Source organism: Hemicordylus capensis, chromosome 5, assembly GCF_027244095.1.
Source record: "Hemicordylus capensis ecotype Gifberg chromosome 5, rHemCap1.1.pri, whole genome shotgun sequence".
In the NCBI taxonomy this organism is placed as follows: domain Eukaryota; kingdom Metazoa; phylum Chordata; class Lepidosauria; order Squamata; family Cordylidae; genus Hemicordylus; species Hemicordylus capensis.
In genome coordinates this window covers 47,934,133-47,959,973 of record NC_069661.1, presented here as the reverse complement: position 1 = coordinate 47,959,973, position 25,841 = coordinate 47,934,133, and the positions used below count along the sequence as shown (strand labels likewise).

At 41.3% G+C, this 25,841-nt stretch overlaps 1 protein-coding gene across 1 annotated transcript in view; it reads right to left on the bottom strand.

The window, feature by feature from the left end:
* The window catches only part of FAT4 (FAT atypical cadherin 4), a 173,138-nt gene that overhangs the window by 78,714 nt on the left and 68,583 nt on the right, over positions 1-25,841 (bottom strand). Inside the window, exons 2-4 of the mRNA XM_053254941.1 lie at positions 8,650-8,781; positions 4,708-4,969; positions 3,472-3,822 (exon numbers count right to left, since the gene is read on the bottom strand). Of these exons, the coding sequence (XP_053110916.1) occupies positions 3,472-3,822; positions 4,708-4,969; positions 8,650-8,781 (745 nt within the window). The remainder of the gene's footprint in view (positions 1-3,471; positions 3,823-4,707; positions 4,970-8,649; positions 8,782-25,841) is intronic.

Genomic DNA, 25,841 nt, shown 5'->3' with positions numbered 1-25,841 from the left:
GACAACAGGGTAGGAAGCAGAAACTCATGCGGGGAGTGTGCATGCTCCTGGGGAATTGGCTGCTCACAAAAACCTCATTTGCCACTGTACATCTGCAACCACCATAGCGATATGGATATACAGTCATTTCACAGAAATATGCTTATTTCCTACTGATTTTAATGGGATTGATTTTAGTGGGACTTTACTGTGCACATCTTTCTACCATCTGCATACTATTAAGTTATTTAATATTATTAAATTATATAGGGACGTGATGAATCGTTTTGGGCAGCTGTGGGGGATGGGGTGGGTGGAAAGCGGTAGCTTTAAGAATTTATTTATTTATTTACATTTATATCCTGCTCTTCCTCCAAGGAGCCCAGAGTGGTGTACTACATACTTAAGTTTCTCCTCACATCAACCCTGTGAAGTAGGTTAGGCTGAGACAGAAGTGACTGGCCCAGAGTCACCCAGCTAGTATCATGGCTGAATGGGGATTTGAACTCAGGTCTCCCTGGTCCTAGTCCAGCACTCTAACCACTACACTACACTAACCACTACACCACGCTGGCTCATACGAAGAATGAGGCACGCAGGTTCTTGCCTGCTCCTCTGCTGTCCCGCCGCTGTTCTGGTCTGGCACTGTCCTTCCCAAAAGCTGTGCATGGCTGTGTGGATGAATAAATTAACTATTAAATTATATGAAATTATTTAACTTCATATATTTATGTCTATATAATATTTATGTCTAGATTTTAAAATCCCAGTTTTTTTTAAGTAATTGTCATATTCGGTCTTTCCATTGCAATTACTTTATTTCATGCATTGCTGCATTTTCTTGCAAACCATTATTTATGTATTCAAAACAGTGTTTCTGTATTCTTGTGTAAATTCTTCTAGTGTGGGCAACATCCAATGCACACATTTACACTACATGTCCATGACTTGGTGTCATGGATTTCTGGTTTAAAGTTATGAAAGTGAAGATGGTGCAATAACGTTTAGCCCTACATGTAGGGAGGGGTCATAACTTTGGGCAGAGGATGTGCTTTGCTACAGTTTTAGTCTTCATCATTCTCTGTTAAATTGATCCAGTTGCAGGGATGTGAATGGTCTCTGTCTGAGAAGTTGGATTGCTGCTACCTATCAGAGTCGACCATACTGGGTTGATGGGGCAATGGTCTGACTTGGTCAAAGAGCTTCATAAGTTCATATCAGTTGAGCTAGTGCCGGTGACTGAATAGTAAGAATTAAGACAAGATGCCACTTTCCTTCAATTATTAAGATAGCCAACAGATTGATATTCTTTTCCTGAAATGTGTTTACCCATATGTTGGGAGACTAAGGAGCAGAGAGAAGAGGTGATTGGGAATTCATCTGAGGCACAGATTAGGTGAAGCAAATCTGTGACCACGCACATGCCTACTGTCATCCCTGACTGATGACATGTTGGGGCATGCACCAGCCTTGGTGACCAGCCAGCAGCCTAATTGGCCTGGCAGGGAAGAACAGGGGTGGAGGCAGAAGGGAAGGGGCCTTGCAGTTCTCAGATGTTTTCACTAATGGTCTTGGCCAAGGCCACGGCCATGGCCACACACACACACACGTTGTGATGTCTATGGAGGACGCTTTCAGGAAGGCAAGGCCAATGATGGAGGGGCTGGGTACAGAGTAGCGATCCCCCTGTGAGTCTGTTCCAGTCTGAGGAGCACTAGATGGGTAGAAAGGGAATGAGGTGAAGCGACCTGCTCTCTCCCTCAACTTAAAGTCTGAGGCCTCTCAGGGCTGGACAAAAAGAAAAAGGGCTACAAGAACCCCAGAACCCTCACGCCACCAGCTCAAGAGCACTGGAACCATTGCCTGGGCATGAATGTTGTGTGTGTGTGTGTGGGGGGGGTAATCATGTGGCCATTTTTAATGACACCTTACAAGTGAACTTTAAAAGAGATACAAAACTATATTAAATATAGTTTATTTATCCAAGATTAGAAAGCTATACTTATATTTGAAGTCTATTTTATTTATGCCAGTTTGAATATAAAGAATACTAAGCTGGTGTTAATAACTATTGTTTTGAGCAGTGGGTTTAAACAGGGAAGTGACAATGGATATTTAGTTTCTGAACTCTCATGTCTGTCTTCATTATTGTTTATAATTGAAAAAAACAGGAAATTAGTCAGCATTCAGGCAATCTTTTGTTTCTAGATTCACATTTAGAACATACACAGACAGACAGCAGGTCCTAAAGATAGCGGGTTTTAAAGCCCAATTAGATTATTTTTCTGGGTTCTTTATTAAACAACCAGATTAATGTTGTGTTGGCGTAATGAGGGAGGGGTGATTTTCATCAATCTCCCTTTACCTTTGACGCCAAATGTGCAACCTAAAAATATGTCCTTGAGGACTGCACAACCCTATTTTGAGGAGTCAACCTTATTTTGGGGAGTCACAGTTGGCTTCAAAGGGAAGGGGAGATCAATGAAAATCCCCAGTCCCCCACTGCATTAATGTACCATTACTACCTTAGTCTGGGTGTTGGTCACTGATTTCAATATGACTTAAGTGTAACAGATTTCCTCTGGTTTGAAGCCTCTGGCTTATTAGCATTATAATCTGAAATAACCATGTATTTTCTATCTTTCTTAATAAACCACTTTAATAATTTATTATTATTCATTCTTTCTATCTATCTATCTATTACATTTATAAACCACCCCATCCAGAGGCTCTAATAATAAATATATTTAGTACTCTTGGTAATAACATGAGATTCTGAATCTAAAAAGAGACTCAACATGCAGATCTGATTCTAAGCAGAATCTCAGAATTCACACTCCTGTATTGTTCAAGCAGGAGAAGACTTGCCCTTGTTCTCCTGTTCTTGCTCCCTCCTTTGGAAGAAAGCATGAGGAGGGAGCAGGAACAAGAGAAGATCTGAGACCTTGTGAGGCCCAGCCATTAAGGGCACAATGGTACGAAGCTGGGCCCACCTCCCGCTTCACCAGTTGCCAGTAGCCACAGCACCCTGGCCTCCTTCCCTATGTGGCAGCAGTACATGCATTGCTAGTGACTATTTCAGGACCAAAGCTGGACAAGAAAAGACTTCCCTCAGCACACTTTTAATGAGAGGGCAACAAAATGCAAAGGACAACATATGCCCTTTGCTTCAGACCTTGGTGGCATCACCCTCAACAGGGAGGCCCCCCAGCCTCCCCATCCCAGAAATGCCTGCCATCATGGTTGCAGCATTCACTTTTTTCAGATGAATGCTGCTGTAACCTGAGCAGTAAGGTTAGTGATGTGCCAGGGTGGGACTTCTGCTTTTGCTGCAGTACATGATTAGAGTGCGGTTTTTTCATCACCAGATTTTAAAATATATTTGCCTCTCCATGGCAAATACTGTTTATTCCAATTTGTCAAAAGATATATAAACACATACATGCAAACATACTCCAAATGCACACTTTTAAAATATGGAAAAGTACATACCATCATCTGCATCAGTAACATTGAAAATAAGGACAGTAGATCCTGGAGGCTGATTCTCCATCAAGGATGTGCTGTATGAAGTCATGCTGAAGACTGGTGAATTATCATTTACATCTAGTATGTTGAAATAAACTCTGTTGCTGGTAAATTGTCCGCCTCCATCATCCGCACGAACTGTGAGAATATAATACTGCTGCACTTCGTAGTCCAACATACAAGTTAAGTTAAAAACTCCAGTGACTGGATTGAGGAAAAATGTTCCATCTCCATCATCTTCACTCACAGCGTATGTGATTTCACCATTCACACCTGAATCTTCGTCAGTAGCTAAGATGGCTGCCACTAAAGAACCTAGGTAGGAATCAAGAAAAATAATCAACAACATGGATCTTCAAACAGAACTGTTCCAAGAACAGAGCTGCAACCACTCCCTTCTTAGAGAATCTCAATTTATTTCTATAAGAACAATTTGTTAAGTTCCATTAATTTCAAGGGGAAAATTAAGTATGTCTTCAACTCTCTCATGAATGACTCTGGATAAAAAATTTGTTATAAAGATTCTTATTTAGTCAAGGTTTATAAATACATATCCTGATTTCTATTTATGAGTAAGCCTAATGAACCAGTAAAGCTGAAGAGCCAGTGTGGTGTAGTGGTTAGAGTGCCGGACTAGGACCGGGGAGACCCGAGTTCAAATCCCCATTCAGCCATGAGACTTGCTGGGAGACTCTGGGCCAGTCACTTCTCTCTCAGCCTAACCTACTTCACAGGGTTGTTGTGAAAGAGAAACTCGTATGTAGTACACTGCTCTGGGCTCCTTGGAGGAAGAGCGGGATATAAATGTTAAAAAAATAATCATCATCATCCAAATGATATTTACTTTGGTTTTACTGCTGAAATATGATTTAATATTTTAAATGATTATGAAATACATTTACAAATACCAGAGTTGTATAAGGTTCTGCAAAAAAGAAACAACAGGGGCAGGACTCACATGAGGGTGAGATGAGATGCTCACTTCAAACAGATTTTTGGGTTGCCATGGGGACAGTAAGAAGTCCCCCATAGTCTCCTTGCCTCACCTTCATTTGTAGAGGCTCTTTGCAGAGTAGCAGCACAGCCACCACTTTGCAAAGAGCCATCATGAGATGGTTCTCTGCTGCTGTCTCCTTCTCTGCTACTTCTGCAAAAAATAAAAAACCATTAAAAATGATGGCATCTACTGTTGTCATTTACCTGGAGTAGTATCTTCTGGGATGTCAAAAGAATACCAAGGTTTGTTGAACTTGGGTATGTGGTCATTAACATCACTAATAGTAATGTTCACTCTCATATCTGAAGACTGAAGGCCATCATCAGCACGAACCAACAAAGAATATTTGGAGCGGCGTTCTCGGTCCAAACGCTTGGTGGCTATCAATTCCCCTGATTCGGGATCGATATGAAAGCTGTCATCTGCACCACTAATTATGGTGTATGTGACCAGAGCATTTGCACCCTAAACAGTGATGACAAAGGTGAAAGTGAATCATATCTGTTGCAAACATCTACCTGTTCCACACATTCCATGAAATTGGCTACAAATCTTTAATTAAATCTATTTTAAAATTACACACAAAACAGTTAAATTTATGAGGTGGGTGGATCTAAGTAAATGAACTGTTTCTCTTTTATATTTTAAAAAACCAATCAAAGTACAGTAAGCTGAATAATTCAAAGAGCGAAAACTGTTAAACGTCCCTCAAGACCCAACAGTCACAGAAATGTAACCTCTCCACAGTGTCCCTGAAGGCCATGTCCCTCTCGGCTTCTCACAGCTTCTCAAGATCTGCAAGATTAGCCACAACTGTGGCTGGGGATGATGGGAATTGTAGTTCAACAATAGCTCAACAACAGTTGAGCTATTAGTTCAACAACAGTTCAACAAAGTTCAACAATAGCCAAGGCTGCTTACCCCTGCCTACACAAACAGGGCACTGTGTTAGTCTGTAGCACAGCAGCACCAAAGCTTCTTGAGTCAGGATATCAGCCATTACTTTATTATGACAATTATGTATTGAATAATGTAATATTCATAACATTCAAATGCTAATAAATGCTAGAACATGCTAATAAATGTATTTTACAAATTCAGTTTATTAATTCAAAATACTGGCTAACAATCCAGACTAACACTACACCGCCATGTGAGGTGAGAGGGGCAATTTTCAACACTCTCTCCTTCCCAGGATGCCTCCCCAAAATATGTCCCTGGCTCCCTGCAAAGTCAGAGCTCTTGTAAAATGGGGAAAGTTGGCCAATATTTTCAACCAAACAAGTTCACAATGCAGTTTACTTAGCAAAGGAAATGAAAAAACAAATTCCTTGTCTCAAAGAGACTCTCAAATTAAAAAAAAAACAAAAAACCCTCCAAACAAACTTAAGGGAGACACCAGAAAACATATAAATGGAAGAGACACTATTCTGGGATGAAGAATTATTGCTACCCCCACTTTAAAAGGTGCCTCTTTGTCCAGTTTGCAAGGGTTGATTTCTTAGACCCCTTTTTTGGATTGGCAATGGAATGCTCTTGGATTGCTCTAAAAATGTTTGTTTTACAACAGTGAATCATTCATTTAGAATAAACTGACAAATGGCCTTTAAAACAGTTGTTAGTTGTCAGATATACTTGTGCACTGGGAAAAGTTAAAACTGACAAGACTGGTTACAACCGATTTCCCTCATCAAATAACAATCTCTTGCTGAGCAAATCTGTACTGTCTAGCACATTTACATGTACTAACACAGATCATTGAACAAAATAACAGAATTTTAGAATTGGAAGGGACCTTGGAGACTTCTCATCCGACCCCTTGCTCAGCATAGGAAACTGCAACACCATCCCTAATAGATGGTGATCTGGTTATAAAATCATGGTTATAAAATAATGTGATCTGGTTATAAAATCATTTACTTTGAATATTGGTCTGGCTAAATAACACACTCTCTGAAAATTAAGCATTGACACTTTTGAAATTGATATACTACTGTTGTAGCTGGCTGCTTGGTTTTCTGCACATTCTGTCAGTTCCACAGGTGTTTTGCACGCGGCGGGTGGTGCTACATCTTCCAAATCCATGTTGCGCTAGAGTACATGTCATACAAATGCTGAAATTGTAAGGGGGGGGGCCTGTGCGATTGCACAGCTACTATTTCCAATGACTATGTGATTGCACAACTCTCTTGTGCAATTTCAGCATTTGCATGACATGCGTTCTAGCGCAACTTGCATTTGGAAGACACAGCAGCACCCGCTGTGTGCAAAACACCTGCAGAATGCTGCATGGTATGTGAACCATTCATTTTAATGTTTTAGTGTGCATGCAAACAGTGTATAAAAAGAGCATATGCTCCTATTAATATCTTTTATAATTCAACAATGAAGTAGTAGTGAAAATTCTATGAAAGAAATAGGAAAGAAAGCAGTTGTATAAACTGTCTAACTGTTGCTGGTTCACTTATATAATGCACATACAATACAATCACATTCACTGTGCTACAGGAGGTTAATTAATAATTACCATTGATACATCAGGCTTCAAACATTATTAGATGGGCATGGGAGAAAGCATCTATCAGTAGTACCATACTGCTGCTGGAAGCACTACATAGACAACACTTTTAAGAAGGTTTCTGCATGAAGGATGTAGTTGATCATTCCAAGGAACCTTAGCTGGAAGACCCCAGCACTTGAGCACAATGCCCTGTCCAAAAGTGACACTCTGGGTAGACATCACTGAGCTAGATGGACCAATGGTCTGACCCAGTAGAGGGTAGCTTCCTATGTTCTAAGGAGGAAACGTAGCTTTAAAAAAGAAAAGAAAGATACACCCTGGGTATCTTCACCTTAAGAATAAGACACCCTTCTCCTTAGGAAAGAAGAAGAAAGCAAGGAGGGAAAGAATGGTGATGGTAGGATCTTGAAGAAAGGCAACAGATGAGGCAGCACATCAAAGCAATGGGGACAAAGAAGTGGGGGGAAACATGAGGAAAATGGGCAACACACCTCCACCCATTCAACTACAGCACACCCTTATGGCTATATTTCCATAAGTAGTTTTATCATTTGGTGGATACCTCACTAGATTACCAAATAAGGACCTGAATATTATAATCCTCACATCACAATTCACTGCCCTTTGTAAAACCATGCAGACATCTAATCATGGGAGAAAAGCTGAGGAGGTAATAGGTGTTGTCTGCTATTTAAACTGCTTTTTAATAACTAGGCAGTTTGTTTGTTACTGAGTAAGTACTGTATATTTTATTCTATGTGAGCAGTACCTAACAATAAGAGCTAGGAGTCAGGCACATGAGCAGAATTAGAAGAGGGTAAGGTAGCTGCAGTTTGATATTGAATAGCACATTCATACTGAAAAGATTTGCCATGCATTAGAGACCACACAAATCCTAACTTCAAAGAGCTATCTTTGCTTCTCTATAGCTCATGGAGTGTTACAACTAAAAATAATAATAAATAAAATTGATCACAGAATGTGAAGGGCAGTCTCGATTATCTTTCAAAACAACATGGGTCTTTTGGCACCCCACTAAACTGTTTGGTGCACACTGACATGATGCAGGGACAGGACCCTCTGAAACATCTAAAGAATGGGGCTGGAGCACAAGGAGCACACAAGGTCTTTGTTACAAACAATGGAGTAGCGTTCTACTGTCTCATGTTTTTTGTTCTTGATGGTTTCTCAAGGGCAGTAAAAAGCTATAAGACACATGACAAATCTGACAAACATCCATTTCCATATGCCTGTATGTTGTTCATACCATCCTTCCGAAGCACCTGCCCCTCAGGCCCATGTGGCTTCCTTATAGAGGGGCACAAGAACAGATAGAAATCATGGCTACCATGACAATCACAGAGAAAGGGAAGGAATGCATTCAAGGGCAGATTGCTGCTGAAACTCACCAGGCAGTTCTGTGCTACTTAGGAGTCTCCCACCTCACATATTTCTGCAAAATTTCATGTATGTCCATAAGCAGTATAAATGAAGCACTTATCCTCATCCCCCTCTCAGGTGAAACTTGAGAGTGGACCAGAAAGTTAGGTTGGAAGTTCAAACATAACAATATTGGTATGACATTTGTGGAGTACTGCTATTCAGACTCGTAATAATCTCCTACCTCGTCAGCATCCATGGCTGTCAGCTGCATTATTTTAGATCCATCTCCTATATTCTCTTCTACAGTCAGATCAAGCATATCTGTAGGAAACACTGGTGGGTTGTCATTGACATCTTGAAGAGTTATTTCCACCTAGGGGGCAGCAGAAAAAAATGTCATGAGACATTTATTAAACACAAGTGCTATAAATGACTTAACTTTACATTGTGTTGGGTAACGGTGAACAGTCTAATGGCCAGGAACTTCTCCAAACAAAAACTACAAACAAGAGAAAAAGTCCCTGGGCTGTTAAAACTCCACATTGTTATGAAACCTTCCTTGAACAGTCTCTAAAGCTAATTTGACTTGTTGATAGTAACTGATTTTAAATGGCCCTAGTCTAGTTTATATTGGACACGGTCCACTGATTGACTGTCACTGTAATCCCCAAAAGTTGGCCTCTGGAGGATAGCTGCCAAGACCTGGGGCACAAGATCATTCAACCATTAAACGCTGCCTGACATAAAGATGAGGTGGTGTAAAATTCTCCTTGAAATGTTTACATATTGGCATGTCTACGAAGATCCCCCAAAAAGCTCACTTTTAGCATTAAAATTTGTTTTTCTGATTTTTGCTTTTTAATGAATTTGGAGTTTTAAAAAATAGTATTTACAGCATGCTGTGATATACTTCTCTATTGACCCCCTCTCTTCACAACTAAACCAAACATTTTATTTTTTCACAAGTTCTGTTTATATATTTTACAAACATTAATAGCAGCGTCTCCAATACTTGCCAAAGCTGTTTACTCATTGTCCTGTGCAAGCAAGATTGTTTAGTTCTCATAGGCCTGATGCTGCATTTAAAAGGCTGACTGCTTAGCTTTTCACTATTAGGTAGACACATACTAATAATCTCCCAATAAAGAAAAGATGGATAACAGCTGGTTTATATCTGTAGAAAAAGCAAGGGATTCCCAGAGGGCCCAAACCAATAAGTGGTCACCAACAAATGAAGACCACCACGAAGTTAATGATATAACTGAGGTAGGTCTGCTATCAAAAAACATTGTTTACTAAAATGGCAAAATAATCTGACTGAGGGACAACTTAAAAGTCAAAGAAGATAAGTGGACTGACAGAAGAAAACATAATTGGACTTCAGTATCTCCCTCATCACTCTTCACAAAGGATTTCCTCAAATCTAGTTTAAAATATATGACTGAAAAGAAACAAGAATTTTTTAAAAAGCCATCACCAAGTATAAACAACAATTTTTGCTGGCATTTTTCATCTTCCAGTAAGCGTGCACATGTTCCACCCTTTGGTGGATAAGAACCATGCACGGCTGTATCAGATTTGTTTGATGAGGAAAGGAAAAAACTATGTATTTCCAAATGTAGGGTCAAAATTAAATTTGAATGCAATTAATTAAAAAAAAGAATATACAGTAAATGAAAAAATGCTCAACTCCTTATATTGCCCAATTCCTCCTGCACATTAAGTACATGTATTTTAAAGTATGCAGCATCAACATCTGTTGGGGAACAAGATTTTCCTACCACCCTGGACCCCTGGCATACCTGCCCTGCAGCTCATATGTAGTCCTTATTTAAATGTGTGTAGGCAAGGTATACAGCCAACTCATAGATGCAGGTTAATTCTGGGAAGTATTTATTTTTATTTATTTATTTGTTTTGATTTGTATACCGCCCTTCCAAAATGGCTCAGGAGGTAGGGATAGGGGTGTGTAATTGTCCCCTGTGGAACCTTGACAACTGGTTTCAAGCTCCATACAAGTGTTGGTAATTAACAGATTTAACAAGGTTGTGTACAGTGGTTGGGCAGGGCTCTACATGCAACAGGATTTCTCCTAGATCATGGTAACAGGGGAGGAGACTTGAAATATGGCTTCTTTAAAGGGACAACAAACAGGTAATTCACAATCCAAGCACATTCACTGCTGGGCAAAGAGGTGACTTTAAATTACATGTCATGTGAACAGGGCCTCTCTCTTAAGCACACCTCTTTGCATCTTCACCAACTCCTCCGTCATAGTCTTCCCTATTGGTCATTTATTATGACATCAACTCACTTGCAGCTCATCCATACTTCCAGCAGCCCAGCCACAAAACAGCCTTCAAAGTACCAAATCAGCCAAGAATCTTTTAAAGATATCACCGTTGGGACTAATCAGCTTTGGAAGTGCCACTGAAAGGCCCTTTATTTGCAAGTAAATAAATCAATGAACTGAGCACAAGCTAATTAAATTAAACATAAATAATGAGTCCCTTGGGTTTGGCCCTCTTGTACCAGATCTGCACCTGGAGATTTTGTAAGACAAGTGGAATAATATATTGATAATAATAATAATAACAAGTGGAAGACTCTGGAAGTAAGAATTAGCATAAGTATTGCTGATACAGCATTAAATATAGCATCCAAAGCAGAGAGTCTAAAATTAAGCAGCTTTAGAGTTTAATTTTCAAATAATTAAAATGCCTGAAAAGTTCATTGTGAAAAAAGAACCTCTGCAGAATTGTGATAATTAATTAAAAGAAACATCAACAATCCAGTGAACATAAGAAAAAAAAGATGGACTGTTATATATTATAGTTATAGCTGCCAATCAAGTCTTGGCCCTTAAATGAACACAGCTAGAGCAAGCAGTCATTCTACCAAACCTATTACATTTCAGCAGATCCAGTTTCAAGGTACAGCAGCTGCAAAGCTCTGAAATTTACTGATTAATACCATATATATCATGCACAGCTAATGCTGCAACTCCAAGTTGACATTTTACCACTAGAAACCTGATTTCACAATGTGCAATTGTGAAATGTGCAAACACAACTTTTTAATTCCAAGATTTTTTGTTCTAAAGTAACTGCAAACGACTTAATATGTTATGTTGTGAAGGAACACAAAAGGCTGAACTCATGAAGCATAGGGAAAATTAACTGAAAGAAAGCTGGCCAACTGTCTGGCATTAAGAATGATTAAAAAGAAGGAAAACTAGGAACAACCTATGACTGTGCAGCTTATCCTGAAAATTCAGCGCACTTCATAAAACACAGCAGTAATATTTCATATTGAAGTCCCACTTAAATTCTAGGGACTACCAAGTTCATTTGAAAAGAAAACGCCAACCAATCGAAGACAGAATAGGCTGCATTTTTAGGAATGTTTGTGACAGTTTTTGTTTTTGTTTTTGTTTAACATTAGTACAAGTCATCTAGCTTTAAAAGACAGTGGTCAACATCCAGATTAAGTTAGTCATGATGGTCTCATTGAAATTAAAGGGATTTAACTAAGTAATGACAAACTTGTCTCATTGATTTCAAGTGAAGCTTAGTCATAGCTAACTATGCTGGATACTGCCTGCCCAATAGGTTTGGACACACTAGGGATGTGCTCCTGTTCGGAGGCCCTTATGGGCCTCCGAACAGGTTTGAAACAGCCCCCGGTTCGAAGTTCAATGGAGGGAAGGGCAGGGGAGGCTGCACTCACACCTCCTGCTGCTTCCTAACCCCCCCCCCACCGGCGCTGTTTGTTCCTAAAAACTTTTGGGGCAGCAGTGTACCTCCCTGCCGCCCACTGATGACATCGGCCAGAGGTGGCCTGAAATACCAGGTGCATGTGTGAATGTTGCATGCGCGTGTGCACACATGTTGGATGGGTGCGCACGTGCATGCAACGTGCGCCCCCACGCCCGGTACTTCCGGCTGATGAGGGCAACGGGGAGGCAGGGGTACACTGCCGCCCCAAAGGTTTTTAGGAACAAATGGCGCCGGTGGGAGAAAAGTGGGGGGAGCAGTGAGTGCACCCTCCCCCACCCTTAGAGGCACACCCGCCACCTTTGAACCACGGAGGTGCGGTTCAGTGAACATCCTTAGGACACACACATCTCATGCTATTAGCAAATTAAGGTAAGCTTTCCAAGGTCATTTAACTTACAATAAAACAACTTGATAATATCTGATCTGCTGGACCACATTAGAGCTCTACACAACCTTAGCTCCTTTACAAGCAAATTAAGAGAAAAACTTGATAAATTTGAGTTTAGAGTGGGGCCAGTATGTCAAAGACCCGCCCCCCTAACTAGGGATGGCCCTAGTTATCTCTAAACCATCTCCAGTTTGCCTCTTCCTTAAATACTCTGGGTCAGAATGTTATTCGGGTAACTAATGTAACAAGGAATTTGCTTGGACCTCTGAATTCCCCAAAATAAGCTGCTGTCAGTCAGCGTAGAAAATACTGAGCTAGACAGTGGTCTGCCTCAGTACAAATTAGCTTACTACATTCCTAATTTCATGGTAAAAGGAGGCTATGGCTGACATGCACTGAACTGGTGCAGCAGTGCTAAGTTCCAGACTAACAGTGCATCTTTGCATGAGTGGGGTAAGGGGCAGTTTTTGGCAATCTGCCCTTCCCACTGAAGCCCGTCGTGAGTTACAAAAATATATCCCTGAGTGCTGTGCACCTCTCGAGGACATATTTTTGTGTTGCACAGTGGGCTTCATCTAATAGGACAGCTTTTCCACTAGGTCTCTGACTAGAACCCTGAGGGCCATTCAGAGTCCTGAAAGAAAAGCTGTTCTGCCAGATGCCTGAATTGGCCAGCTGCTTCTGGGATTACCTGGGCCACTCGGGCACCAAAAGGAGAGCTAAAAGGGGGGAAAGGTCATTTTTAAAATCAAGCCTCAGGTGACAAGGCAGCTGATTTAATGCGCCCTCCAAAGTGAAGATAAAGCAATGTGCAACCCTGTTCCCTGCCCCCATCCAGTAAAAGGTGAGGAGGAGGAAGAGAGGGCAGTGGCAGGTGCCCAACAGATATGCTGGACTTACAACAGAGTTTGGCAGCAACTGTAGGGAGTCTCCTGACAGTTCTGACTGTCAGAGACTCCCTGCTGTTGTTGCAGAACTTCCTCCAGCAGTGCCCTTCAGAGCAGCATGTACAGTATGTTGGACCTTCACAATGGCAGAGTCCTAGTATTTGCTACCAAGACACATTTGTTAAATTATGTTGTTGATTTTTTTCAATGCTTGAGGTGGCAGTGGGCCAGAGTTTGCTATTTAAAAGTATCCTTGACTCGAAGTGCTCTTTTTTGTGTTATAACAACAACAGGTCTATAATTTACTGTACACTAGTCAAAAATGGGGAATAATGTTCTGCATGAGAGGCAGAAACACAATGCTTTTTTCCTCTTCCCCCAAGCTTTTCCACTGTCCAGTGAAAGCAACGAAACTAAGAGGCCGCAGAAATGCTGAGCCAGCTCACATGTGGCAAGCACAGTTTGGATTGGCAAAGTAACATACATTCAGTAATCCTTTCTACCAACCACTGTGCCCTTGTATATGTACTTTATCAGAATATTACAGACAGTTTCTGATTGAAGAAGGACTACCAGATGTCTTATAATTATCTATTTATGTGTGCACTCCTACTATTTTATTAAAGATAAAACACAGTGAGACCTGGCTGGATAGTGGTCCACTGATCTGAATTTTCTCTTCTTCCCTCCCACCCTGTACATTCTTGGGTCACACTTTCTTTTCATTTGCTGCAGTGGGATTCTCTGAAAGACTTGTGAAAGACAACCTCACATAAAGACAGCATGTTACGCCTTGATATAAGAGGCAGAAAAGGATGCTGCTTGCTTATGCTTAAACTTCTGTTTCATAAGTATTCAAATGGGTTTCTCTTTTCTTCTGAAGAATCTGATCAGCTCCTAAGGGATTCCCCCCCCCCACCAGCATAAGAAAGCATATCTGTATAGGAATGACCCAGGACATTCTATTCCATTTACCCTAGTATCCCTGAGTGCCTAGATGCATGGTTATGGTTGTTGTTGCTGCTGCTGCTGCCATATACTGAGTCAGACCATTGGTCTATCTAGCTCAGTATTGTCTTCACAGACTGGCAGCGGCTTCTCCAGGGTTGCAGGCAGGAATCTCTCTCAGCCCTATCTTGGAGAAGCCAGGGAGGGAACTTGAAACCTTCTGCTCTTCCCAGAGAGGCTTCATCCCCTGAGGGGAATATCTTGCAGTGCTCACACATCAAGTCTCCCATTCAGATGCAACCAGGGCAGACCCTGCTTAGCTATGGGGACAAGTCATGCTTGCTACCACAAGACCAGCTCTCCTCTCCTACAGGGGCACAAATGTACAATAGATCACACTTTGTTCACACTGAGAAAATGAAGATCTACAAAAACAAAAGGAAAGATTCAGTGCCCAGTAATCTTGAAGAAACAAGGGTGTGTTTACACAGTTCTTCTTCTAGGATATAATTATTCCAACTTAAGTGGACAACTTTTTGACAAAGTACATCTTCTGTTGATCACCCAAATTCAGCGGGCTACTCTATGTCCAATTAACTAAATCCATACCTTTTTCATTGTAATACTGGTTACTTAAAAATATTTATTTATAATCACTCCTGATAATCATAACATTTAAACTTAAAAAAACTAACAAACCACATTGCACCTTATTTTCAAAGAGAGAACTCAGAATTTTACAGTCTGGGGTCTGGATTAAATGTTTCACTGCATTCAGAACACTTCATCATGTGCCGCATAGCCAAAATCTGTTCTGGTTTGTAAGTGCCTCACTCTTGAGCGATGAAAGGCCACAATAAAGCACATTTGCATCAACATTATTATAACATTCTACATCAAAATGTCAAAAGGTCAGCAATTTAAACATCATTCCATGACGGTATGCATATTTGCTCTAGCAGACAATAAAATCTTGTCTGGAAATTGCTTTCCTACTGTTGGTGAATCAAATTATTGTGAGTAGGTGGTTCAAATGATATTAGTACAAGAAACAATGACCATGTTTGAACATTTGCAGCTATCACGTGCTGAGTCACACTATTAATCCATCTGTCTCAGTATTGTCTGCACTGACTAGCAGCAGCCCTTTAAGTTTTCAGAGATGTGTCTTTTCCAACCCTACCTGGAGATGCTGGAAATTGAACCTGGGACTTTCTGCATGCTATTGAAAAGCATGTGCTCTACCACTGAGTTACTGAGGATAGGAAGCATGGAAATGCTATTTTTGGTAAAGACTTGTAGCGTACCTTTTAATCTCCTTGTGTGAAAAATCTATCATACAATAAAAACTACTCATTAATTTCTATATCAGGAGAAGCCAAATGATTAGTGAGTCAAGACATATGTGTGCCTGATAATTCTTATCCCTTTCAAGTTGCACGGAAACAGATGAATAAACACTACAGTATACACAGATAGTCACTTAGATACCATTGTTTGTACTATTTAATCCTAACACACTTGCCATAAAATTTGCAGGCATGCAAAAACAAAAATTCTGATACATTGTCTAATGCAATAAACACTAGGTCCAGGGATTGATCCAACCCTCTCCCTTCCAATGTATACTTCCTGCCTTGAATTCCCAAACAAAAATGCACTTTGTGTTTCCCAGCCTTGCTTCCCTGATTGAAACAAACTCATTTATAAGTCTAAATATTCTGTCAAACTAGTTTGGGCAAAGATTTATTGTGGTGTTGGGTTAAGCCCCTCCAGGGCATGGGGGAGGGAAAGGAGAAACATAAATCTAAGCGCTGTTTCCAGTTTCATAAGAGCCAGCAATACAGACTGTCTTTCACCTCCACAGTCTAAGTCTGCATGTGACCACCGTTGGCTTTTTATTCTCAAATTAAGATGCTTATTTCTTTTAATCACTAAGTATCACCTAGCAGCCAGCAGCATCTGTTTCTGGGACCTGAGAGTATTCCTTATCAAGGGGGGGACGGGGGCAGTGGAAAGCAGTAATATGAATGACAGACAAACTGGGCAAACAGCCAAGAACTGCAGGAACAGCCAGTAGTGTGGACAAGAAGTGGTTAGCTCTCCTCTTGACGTGAAAATACCTTCAAAAACACACTGAGTGTGTGCTGACATAATAAAGAGTGGGGCTTTTGTGAGTTTATAATGTTCCTTGAAAAGCTGGGACTGAGTAAGTCCCTCCCCACTCCCTAAGTCATACTGCCCTTTTTTAGCTTCACTTGAAATTAATACAGTTTAAGTGATTGTTTTAGTCTTTCACTGGTCTTTTTAAGAGAAGTGCTATCTCTCTTGTAACTGACAGCCTGATTCTCAAAAGGTATTTGCCACCAAAGACACCAGTGACCTCAATAGAGCGCTTTCATTTAGTAGCCGTTTGAGTAGTGAAAGCATGTTGAGTCTACAAGAACAGATCCAAGAATATGGAAAACAAAATAAAATTATAGGGGTTTCAAAACATGTATCTGAGGGAGTATAAGGTGTGCATGGAAGACATTTATTATAAATAAATAAAAAATAGCAACCCAACTGAGAAGTTAATGAAAGAAATATCAAAGTAACACAAATATGATCAAGAATAAAAATGTTAAGTAGATATGAGAATATTTTTCTTCTTGCAAAAAAGGAAATGCAGGACCTGTCAACAATATTAGTTTCTGAAAGAAGCTAATTGAAAAGTGGGTGGTTGTGTCCTTGCAAAAGTATTCAGCTGGTCCATCAAAATGGTTCTCCTGCTTAAAAAACTCAAAGTGGAAGGTATAAACCTCAGGGGAACTCTTTCTGCATGTGCAGATAGGCGAGTTCTTTCCACCCCAAGATGCCTCGTATTCTCCCTCAGATGTTCCATAGTTGGTTTATGCCCTTGCTGGAAAAGAAGTGGTGATTCTCTTATATTTAGAAGGGGGAGATCAACTGGTCCTATCCAACCCTGGCACAGCATCCCTCCAGTGGCTGCCACTGGTATCTGCCGTATGTTTCTTTTTAGATTGTGAGCCCTTTGGGGACAAGGGACCATCTTGTTTATGAATTCTTTTTCTATGTAAACAGCTTTGGTAACTTTGGTTGAAGAGCGGTATATAAATATTCGCTGTAACAGTAGTAGTAGAATCCCCTCAAATCTGCAAAAGGAAGGGCATTTGAGAGGAGAACTGCAAGTTGTTATTGTCAGTCCAAGTACATTAAGCTTCAGCTGCTCCCAGGGTTCTGTGGCACTGGTCTGTAAATGTTCCATGGGTTTATACAGGCCTGCTCAACTTAGGCCCCCCCAGCTGTTTTTGGACTACAACTCCCATAATTCTCAGCCACAGCAGCCAATAGCCAGGGATTATGGGAATTGTAGGCCAACATCTGCAGGAGGGCCGAAGTTGAGCAGGCCTGGTTTAGAACAAGACATTCAGAAGAGGCATTTCATTTTACTGCATGCACGGAGGAAGCAATTTTGGTGACAATCATAGACAGCAAATAACCCGTGTCCTTCCTGGATGATAAAAGCTTCCAGAGGGAAACTGACCAAGTAAGTAAATTGTTTCTGAAAAAGCTTCCAGAGGGAAACTGACCAAGTAAGTAAATTGTTTCTGAAAAAGGAAGTTTAACATGGAATTGAAACTTTCATATCTGGAAGTGTTCCTACAAGATACGACTCTCCTTATCTAGTTGGCCAGTTCCCCTGAGGCTGCATTTCTCATCAGAAGTTAGGGACGTACATGAATAACATTTTGAGAAGCGATTCGGAACACATCCCCTGACCCTTTAAAACGGAGGAGAGTGGGTGCATACCTGCTCGTCTGCCACTCGTGCCTCCCCACACGACGCCAGCATGCACATGGCTACCATGCATGCACAGAGGCCATGAGTGTGCTGGTGTCATGTGGGAGCAGTTGAGAGGGATCACTGCTGGCACGTAAAGCTAGCTGGAAGGAACACTACCGATTCAGGAAGTGGTGGTGAGCAGCAGAAGAGCAGGTATGCACCTACCCTCCTCCATTTTAAAGGGGCGGGGATGTGTTCCAAATTGCATCTCGAAACATGATTTGTGCACATCCCTATGAGATGTGCCCTTTTGACTAGGCTTCTTGTTCTGTCTAAGCCCATGTCTAAGCCCATGTCTAAGCCCATGTTCTAATGAACTTAGACAAATTCATGGAGGAAAGGTCTATTAATGGCTACTAGCAGGAGCAGAGCCATCATTACATGAACGGGTTCAAAGAACCCAGGCCGCTGCACTCAGGGGTCAAGGATCATGCCCCCTACATCTGATGTCAGATGCAGGGGGTGTGGCACACTTGCAAACAGAGCCATGCAACCCATTTTCAAGCATATTCCGCCCAGCGCCACATTTGCAGCTAGGCTGGGAGCAGCTCTCCATGCTTTAAAAGGCAGGGAGCTGTGTTCTTGCCCAGGCTGGGAAGCCAGCACTGGCTAGGCTTCTCAAAAACGGAGCTGCACCACTCTTGTTTTTGAGAAGCTTCGCCAGCGCCGGCTTCTCGGACTGGTCGAGAACACAGCTCCCCGCCTTTTAAAGCAGGAAGAGCCACTCCCCGTCTCGCTACAAACACGGCACTGAGCAGAATATGCTTGAAAACAGGGCACACAGTTCCGTTGCGAGTGTGCCACCCCCCTATGTCTGATGTCAGACACAGGGAGTATGGCAGGGGGCAGGGGCACCACCAACAAGCTGGACTGAGGCTGTCAGCGGCTTCTAATATGGCTGCTAGTCTGGTGGCTATAGGCCAGCTCCATCCTCAGAGGCAAGATACCTCCAGCTGCAGAGGAGCAACAGCAAGAGAAAGGGCATGCACATACCTCTTGCCTGTGGGCTTCTCAAAGGCATCTGGTGGGGCACTGTGTGAAACAGGATGCTGGACTGGATGGGTCTTGGGCCTCATCCAGTAGGGCTGTTCTTACGGTCCTCCACAGGAGAACTGACCAGGGGAGGAGACTTCTCATGCATATTTTACACTTTACACCTGAATAACTTGAGTTTCAGCTCGTCTTACAGACAGTGTGTCATTCCCTTTGGTAAGGTCTGGTGATTTTCCTTTAAGCCTACATTAAGCTTCCTGCAGCTAGCATTACCTTTAGTCATTAAAATCTGTTTTAGCCATCTGCCAAACTGATACAAATGCTTGGCAAGCACCTTCTCATTGGATACTTTAAGGGTAAAATACTGGAATTGTATACGTTTGGGAATCATATAGTTTACAACTTTATATTTAACTAAATGAGATGTATCATTGTTTAATAATATATGGATTTCAAAGGTATGCACATTACCATTTGGCGGGGAGGGGGGGAATACCAGTCTGCATGTCAAAGACAGGAATGTCACCTAGAGTATATTAATAAATGAACAATTAAGTTTACAGGTGTAATTTCATATGACTTACACATTAAACACTGCCTTTTAAACTGAGCCCAGAAAATAATTAACCTCATCAGGCTGGATGGTGGTTGAAACCAATGAGAATGTTTCTTTTGCATGTGTAGATCTATGAGATCGGTTTACAGAGCATATAAGGTTTGTTCACACAACTGCCTGCAGGATAGGAGAAGCATCCTACCTGGGTTCAAGAGCTATAAGGGCCCCCAATTTTTGGTCATGTGCTCGCAAAAATCTTGGTAGGAGGAAGGGAGCATGATCATGTGCAAGGCAGTAGCTGAGCAGAACAGCTTTTCCTCCTACCTTGGTAAAATGCTGGGGATGGAATCTGGGTAAGGCATGCTCATCCTACCCAGCTGCTGTTTCACATGCAATTACACTCCCCTTCTCCTATCTATGTTTTTGCAAGCACATAACCAAAAATTTGGAGTGCACACAGCTCCCAAAGCTGGGTAGGACACTTCTCCCACCCTTCCAGTGGTCATGTGAACTAGCCTATAGTTCCACATCACATCAGACACAGATAATCAAAACCTGCTTTTGTGGTATGTCTCTGTACATCAACACCTCTATACAGAACCTTTTCTTCTCTTACTTCCATTGCATACGTCTGAAGTGTTTTGTGAGTGTTTCTTAAAAGATTTACAGGAATGCAACGCAGGAATAGACATGAGAAGAAACAGGAATAAAAGACTGATCAAATTGGTCTTGACAATGTTCAAAGGAGATATATTTTCAAGATGTTATCCTGTATATTTAGAGTTTTTCCCCCTTCAACAGTAGTGGCTGTGATATTGAGCTGTGAATCAGGACTTCCCTGGTTTGAATCTTGCCTCTGCCATTAATTCCCTAGTCTTAGGCAAGCCACTGCCTCTCAACCTCAGTCCCCAAGATGTAATACAAGCATAATACTTACTTACCTGACTGGGTTGTTTTAAGGATGTGCATCAAGATACACAAGAAGTGCTTTATACACTCAAAAGGTGCTATACAAATGCTAAGCATTATTATCAGAGAGGCTGTCATCCTGATTAAGGATGCATGTGTGCTAGGTGAGAAGTGCCTGTGCATTAGAAAACTTATACTAATGCAGCTGCGTCAATTGCACAAGGGGTGGAATTTTCGTCAATCTCCCTCTCCCCTGTAAGTGGGAAAGCAAAAATGGGAAACACAACCAAAAATATGTCCCCAAAATATGAAGGGTGCACAGCCTTCAGGGACACATTTCTGGGTGGCACAAGGCACTTATGGGGAAAAAGGAGATCAGCACAACCTGCCCCAGCCATATGACCACCAGTTTGGGAAGCCTTTCACTGCACGGATGCTTCTTCCTTTTGTGTGTATTCTGCCTTAGTCAGGAAGTTGGCCATTGTCTCAAATAATGTTGTTTTTTTGATGAATAATGTTTTTCTTCCTGACTAAACAATCACACAAACAGATATACATTTTAACAGGCCAATGTTATAATGTAGTGCAAATACAGTATTATGGCTGAGCCTCAATTCCCATTCAGTTTTGTTGCCTTGTCTTGATGCATCCCCATGTATGTGTGCAATGAGAATAGAAGAGTAAAGCCAGATCTGCAAACACATGCACATAGACTGTTTTGCAAAGTGATAGCTACAGGATGAAAACACTGGGCAGCATCCAGACTAAATTAGTACTGATGAAGTCCCATTGAAATAAATGGAACAAGTTAGTCAGGATTAACCTGACTCATTGATTTCAACAGTGCTTAGTCATTAATAACTCATCTACCCACATTGTTTTGTTCTGTTTCTGTTTCACATTGGACTTTGCTCACATATGCCCAGTCTCTAAAGGTGTCTAATTTTGTGTGGTAAGCTGTGCTAACTGTAGATGGGAATGTGCATTTGAGTGCACATGTGCATCCCACTGAGAATGATACACTGGCCCAGTCCAGATGTACAAGTTGACTGGAGTTAACCATGGCCGAGGTTTCAATTCTTAACTCCAAATCATGCCACAGACGTTCACCAAACCATGGCTGGCCAAACTCCAGTTGAAGGGGAGGGAAGCTCCTCCTTGCTGCCCGGTCAGTGAGGCACATCCCCTCTACAACTGGAGTTTGGAGTAGGCAAGAAACTACGGTTATAGCTGAGTAGCATTCGGGCGTAACGCTTCAGCAGCAAAACCTCAGCTGTCAGTGGCAAAACTTAGAGATAACTGAAGGTTCCAACTGGAGTTTGGCAAGGCAAAGCAGAGTTAGATTTTGGCCCATAACCATGGTTTCACACATTCTGGTGTACTGCAGTTACAACCTTGACCAGCTAGAACTGTGGTTACACTGTACATCTGAATTCAGCCTTTGGGGACATCTGCACTTGGGTGTGCATTCCATGAATTCGGATGTACATTCAGCCTCTGCTTTTTTTCTTTACCAGAAGTAAGCTCAATGCACTGGACGTAAAGAAGATTTGGAATAATTTCCTGCAGCAGTAGCAGAACAACAGTTACACTGGAAATTGAACCCTGGTGGACATCTTCATCAAATGCAGCCCCACATTTGCAGGTTGCTTGGGTTTTCACAGTAGGTTTTTCTCACTACATTTGCATGCAAACAGAATACTATGACCAGCAAATAGTCCAGATGTAAGTGGCAACACATAATCAAATATTCAAATCAAAATTGAAATTCAATTCAGACTTCAACACCTTTCCTGCTTAAAAAGACACTGATAAATAGGGTAGTAAATCACTTGGCTAAACACTATTGCCAAATGATTTGCTTCCCTATTTATTAGTGTCTTTTTCAATGTAGTTATTGAGTTACATTAGTCGTCAAGACTGCAATGTAAACATCTAAGGAGAAAGGTGTACAGAATTTCCTTTCAGAGCATTGATTTTCTAAACAGGTGTAAAATTTCACTAACAGAGAAAAGACTCTACCCAAATCAATAAGAACCAAGAACTATGAAAGAAGCCAGATAACAGAGCAAGATATAAATGGGGCTGTATGAGTATGCAGGTTGCTGTTATTTTGATCTTATCTCTGCAGCTGAAATGCTACAAAATGCTAATAGTGATCTGCTTTGCACCTTTGATTACACAGGACCTTCAGCTGTTTGGGAACTGTGCCAAACCTCATGTATTGGCAGAGGAGGTAATGAAGAAGACTATTAAAGAGGCGCAGAGCCAGAGTCTTAAACTTCTCCTGTGCAACTAAATGGAAAGGTCTGACTTCTACCAATACTCAGATTCAAACTTGAGAACTGCAGAGTCCTAACACTTATCAGGTGAAATTCTTGTGGTTAAATGTTTAAGTTTTCCTTTCCTGAAGGGGAAGCCCCTCCACCTCCCTCGCCCTGGATGCTATGCATACATACTACTGAGGCCATGCAATATTTATCTATTTGTTTATTTTTCAAATTTGTAGACCGCTCCAAACATCCATCTCACTCTGGGCAGTTTACAACATCAAACAGATTAAAAATTAAGACTTTAACACAATTAAAAACCACAGTCCAGTTAAAAAGCTTGGGTGGGGAAAAATGTCTTTAGAGACTTTAGAGAGAGCTGGGGAGGCTCTTATTTCAGCAGCGTTCACGTTCCAGTGTCTTCAGAGCCAGTTTTACTTACAATTTAAAAAATAAAGTGGTAGGTTCGTGGATGTCACATCACTTCCCCTGAGATTCTCTGATGTTTCAGCACTTCCCCTAAGATTCTTGGTTGTTACATCACTTTTATTTTGCAATTCCCTGTGAATACAATTTCCAGGTTACTTAAGAAATAATAATTTAAAAACACATAATTGGATTCACCTGTGATTAAATATACAGAATCCAGCCCTGTGTGATAACTTTTAGAGCTCTCTTTCTAAGCTTCCCACCTCTCCCAGCAATTAAGGGGATTTTTTTAATACCGGAATTCTGAAGAGTCCAAGGGACCCAGAACCAACATCTGTGGCTCCAGACTGGATCAGATCGAATCTGATCCAGAATTGTGCGTAGCCCTACATGTTACAGACATATTTATGAAATCATTTTATTTTAATCATTTTTAAAAATAAACCACTCAAACTGACTCACCAGAAATGATTAAAGCTGACTAAAAGTTGTCAAAGGCCTGTTGGAAGAAAAACCACCTACAGAATTTTCTAAAACCCATCACTCTCTAACTTTCAGAACTCAATGAGGCAGTCTGAGCCTCCTATACTGTCTGATGTAAGTGTGGACCTGTATTTTTATTCTAAGTAAGAGAGGAAGATCTTGGACAGAAGAAAAGGCTGATTCCTCAACTGGAGACTAGTCTTGGGAAGGATCATGACCCAAACAGATAAAGCAAATGTAGGCTTTGCAGGCAAGCCATTCTCAACACTAAAGTGGGGGGAAAGAAACGTGGGCAAGAGGCAGGAAGTTAAAAGATAAAGCCGGTCGTGCTCTAGGACAGTACTGCACAACTTAAGTCCTCCAGCTGTTGGTGGACTACAGCTCCTATCATCCCTAGCCACAGTGCGAGTTGTGGTCTAACAACAGCTGGAGGGCTGAAGTTGTGCAGTCCTGCTCTAGGGCCACACATGGAGGCATATCCACCTCTTGAAAGTAAAAACAGATGGTCACAGCCTCAAGGGAGGAAGAAAAGGCACCCTCAACGCCTTTGTTTGCTTAGCATGACTTCCTTCCACCTCGTTCTGTGACAACACACATGCAATGAGATGTATATACATTGTATATGATGCATCAATGAGCTAAAATGGCAAAAAGTATGTGCCTGCAGTTCATTTGCTAAGGCTTGTATCATAAAATTGCCCATAATAGAGCAATTAAAATAATAAAGAGATATGGCGAGCATTTGGGTGAATTTATTGAAGGTTTTTTTTTAAATTCCCATCAAAATCTCCAATCTTCAGCATTACTTAATCACTCTGGAGACCATGGTATAACACTGAAACTGCTTAGTTCTCCTTTTTTGCATACCATTCAGTTCCAGAGCAAACTTATTATGTAAAAATGACATCCTAGCAGTGAAATATAAGAGCCACTAATGATTTTTGCAGATAGCATCGTAGAGCAGTTACAAATTTCATCAGTGTCAACCTCTGAAAGAAAACAAGGATTGTAACCAAAGAAGAACGATGAGAAATTAATTGGCTAGGTGAAGTGAGGCTTTTTGTTTAACTACTGGCCGATTCAGCATTCCATTTGTAAGTCTGTTTGTCAGTTTGTTTGTAAAATGATAACTTCATTGAATACTGAGATATCAGAATGAAATTTAGTATGCACTTTCAGGACATTCTAGTCTGAGTACCTGTTTGACTCAAGACCAATTTTAAAAGGCAGGGGGTGGGGAGAAGGAAAATGCAATTTATTGCAAAGATATGATCTCCCTTAAAAGTTATACAGACAATGAGATGGAAGTTGGTGAGCAAGTTCTGAACAGCAAAATGGCATTTCAAGTACAAAAATCAGTTCAACCCCATACCTATTTTTCAAGGGAGAGGAAAGATGTGAAGACCATGCAATGTAATATGTAATGTAAAGAATATGTTACCAGATGGAAAAGTTAGCATGCAAGTGTTATGCCAGTACTCAGACCCAAAAAGTCTTCTGTTGAAGAAGAGAATCCCATGAGCTTCAGGATCCTGTCGCAACCCCTAACACAGATGGAGATCTGAGGGGCACAGTACTCCCTGATATAGTCAAAGGTCACCCCCTCAGATGTCACTCTACCCAAGGGTGCTCGATAGCAACTTTTTTGTGACTCCCGCCTCAGCTCTGGACCCTCCGTCATTACTCCAGGGCGTCAGGAGTAGGGTTGACAATGGACCCAGGCCAAAGCTTATGTCCAGTGACACAGTATCCATTTGGCAGCTTGGGGCCTCTCATCCATCTGCTCTGTTCAAACCCCACATGTGTTCCAGATCTATGCTCTGAACAGTTACAGGAAGAAGTGAGACACCCCCGCCCCCAAGGCTCGCTATAAAGTCCATTAGTCCCTTGATGCTCATATCTCTGTCTGTTGGGAAAAGTCTCCCACAGCCTTGTGGATCCAAAC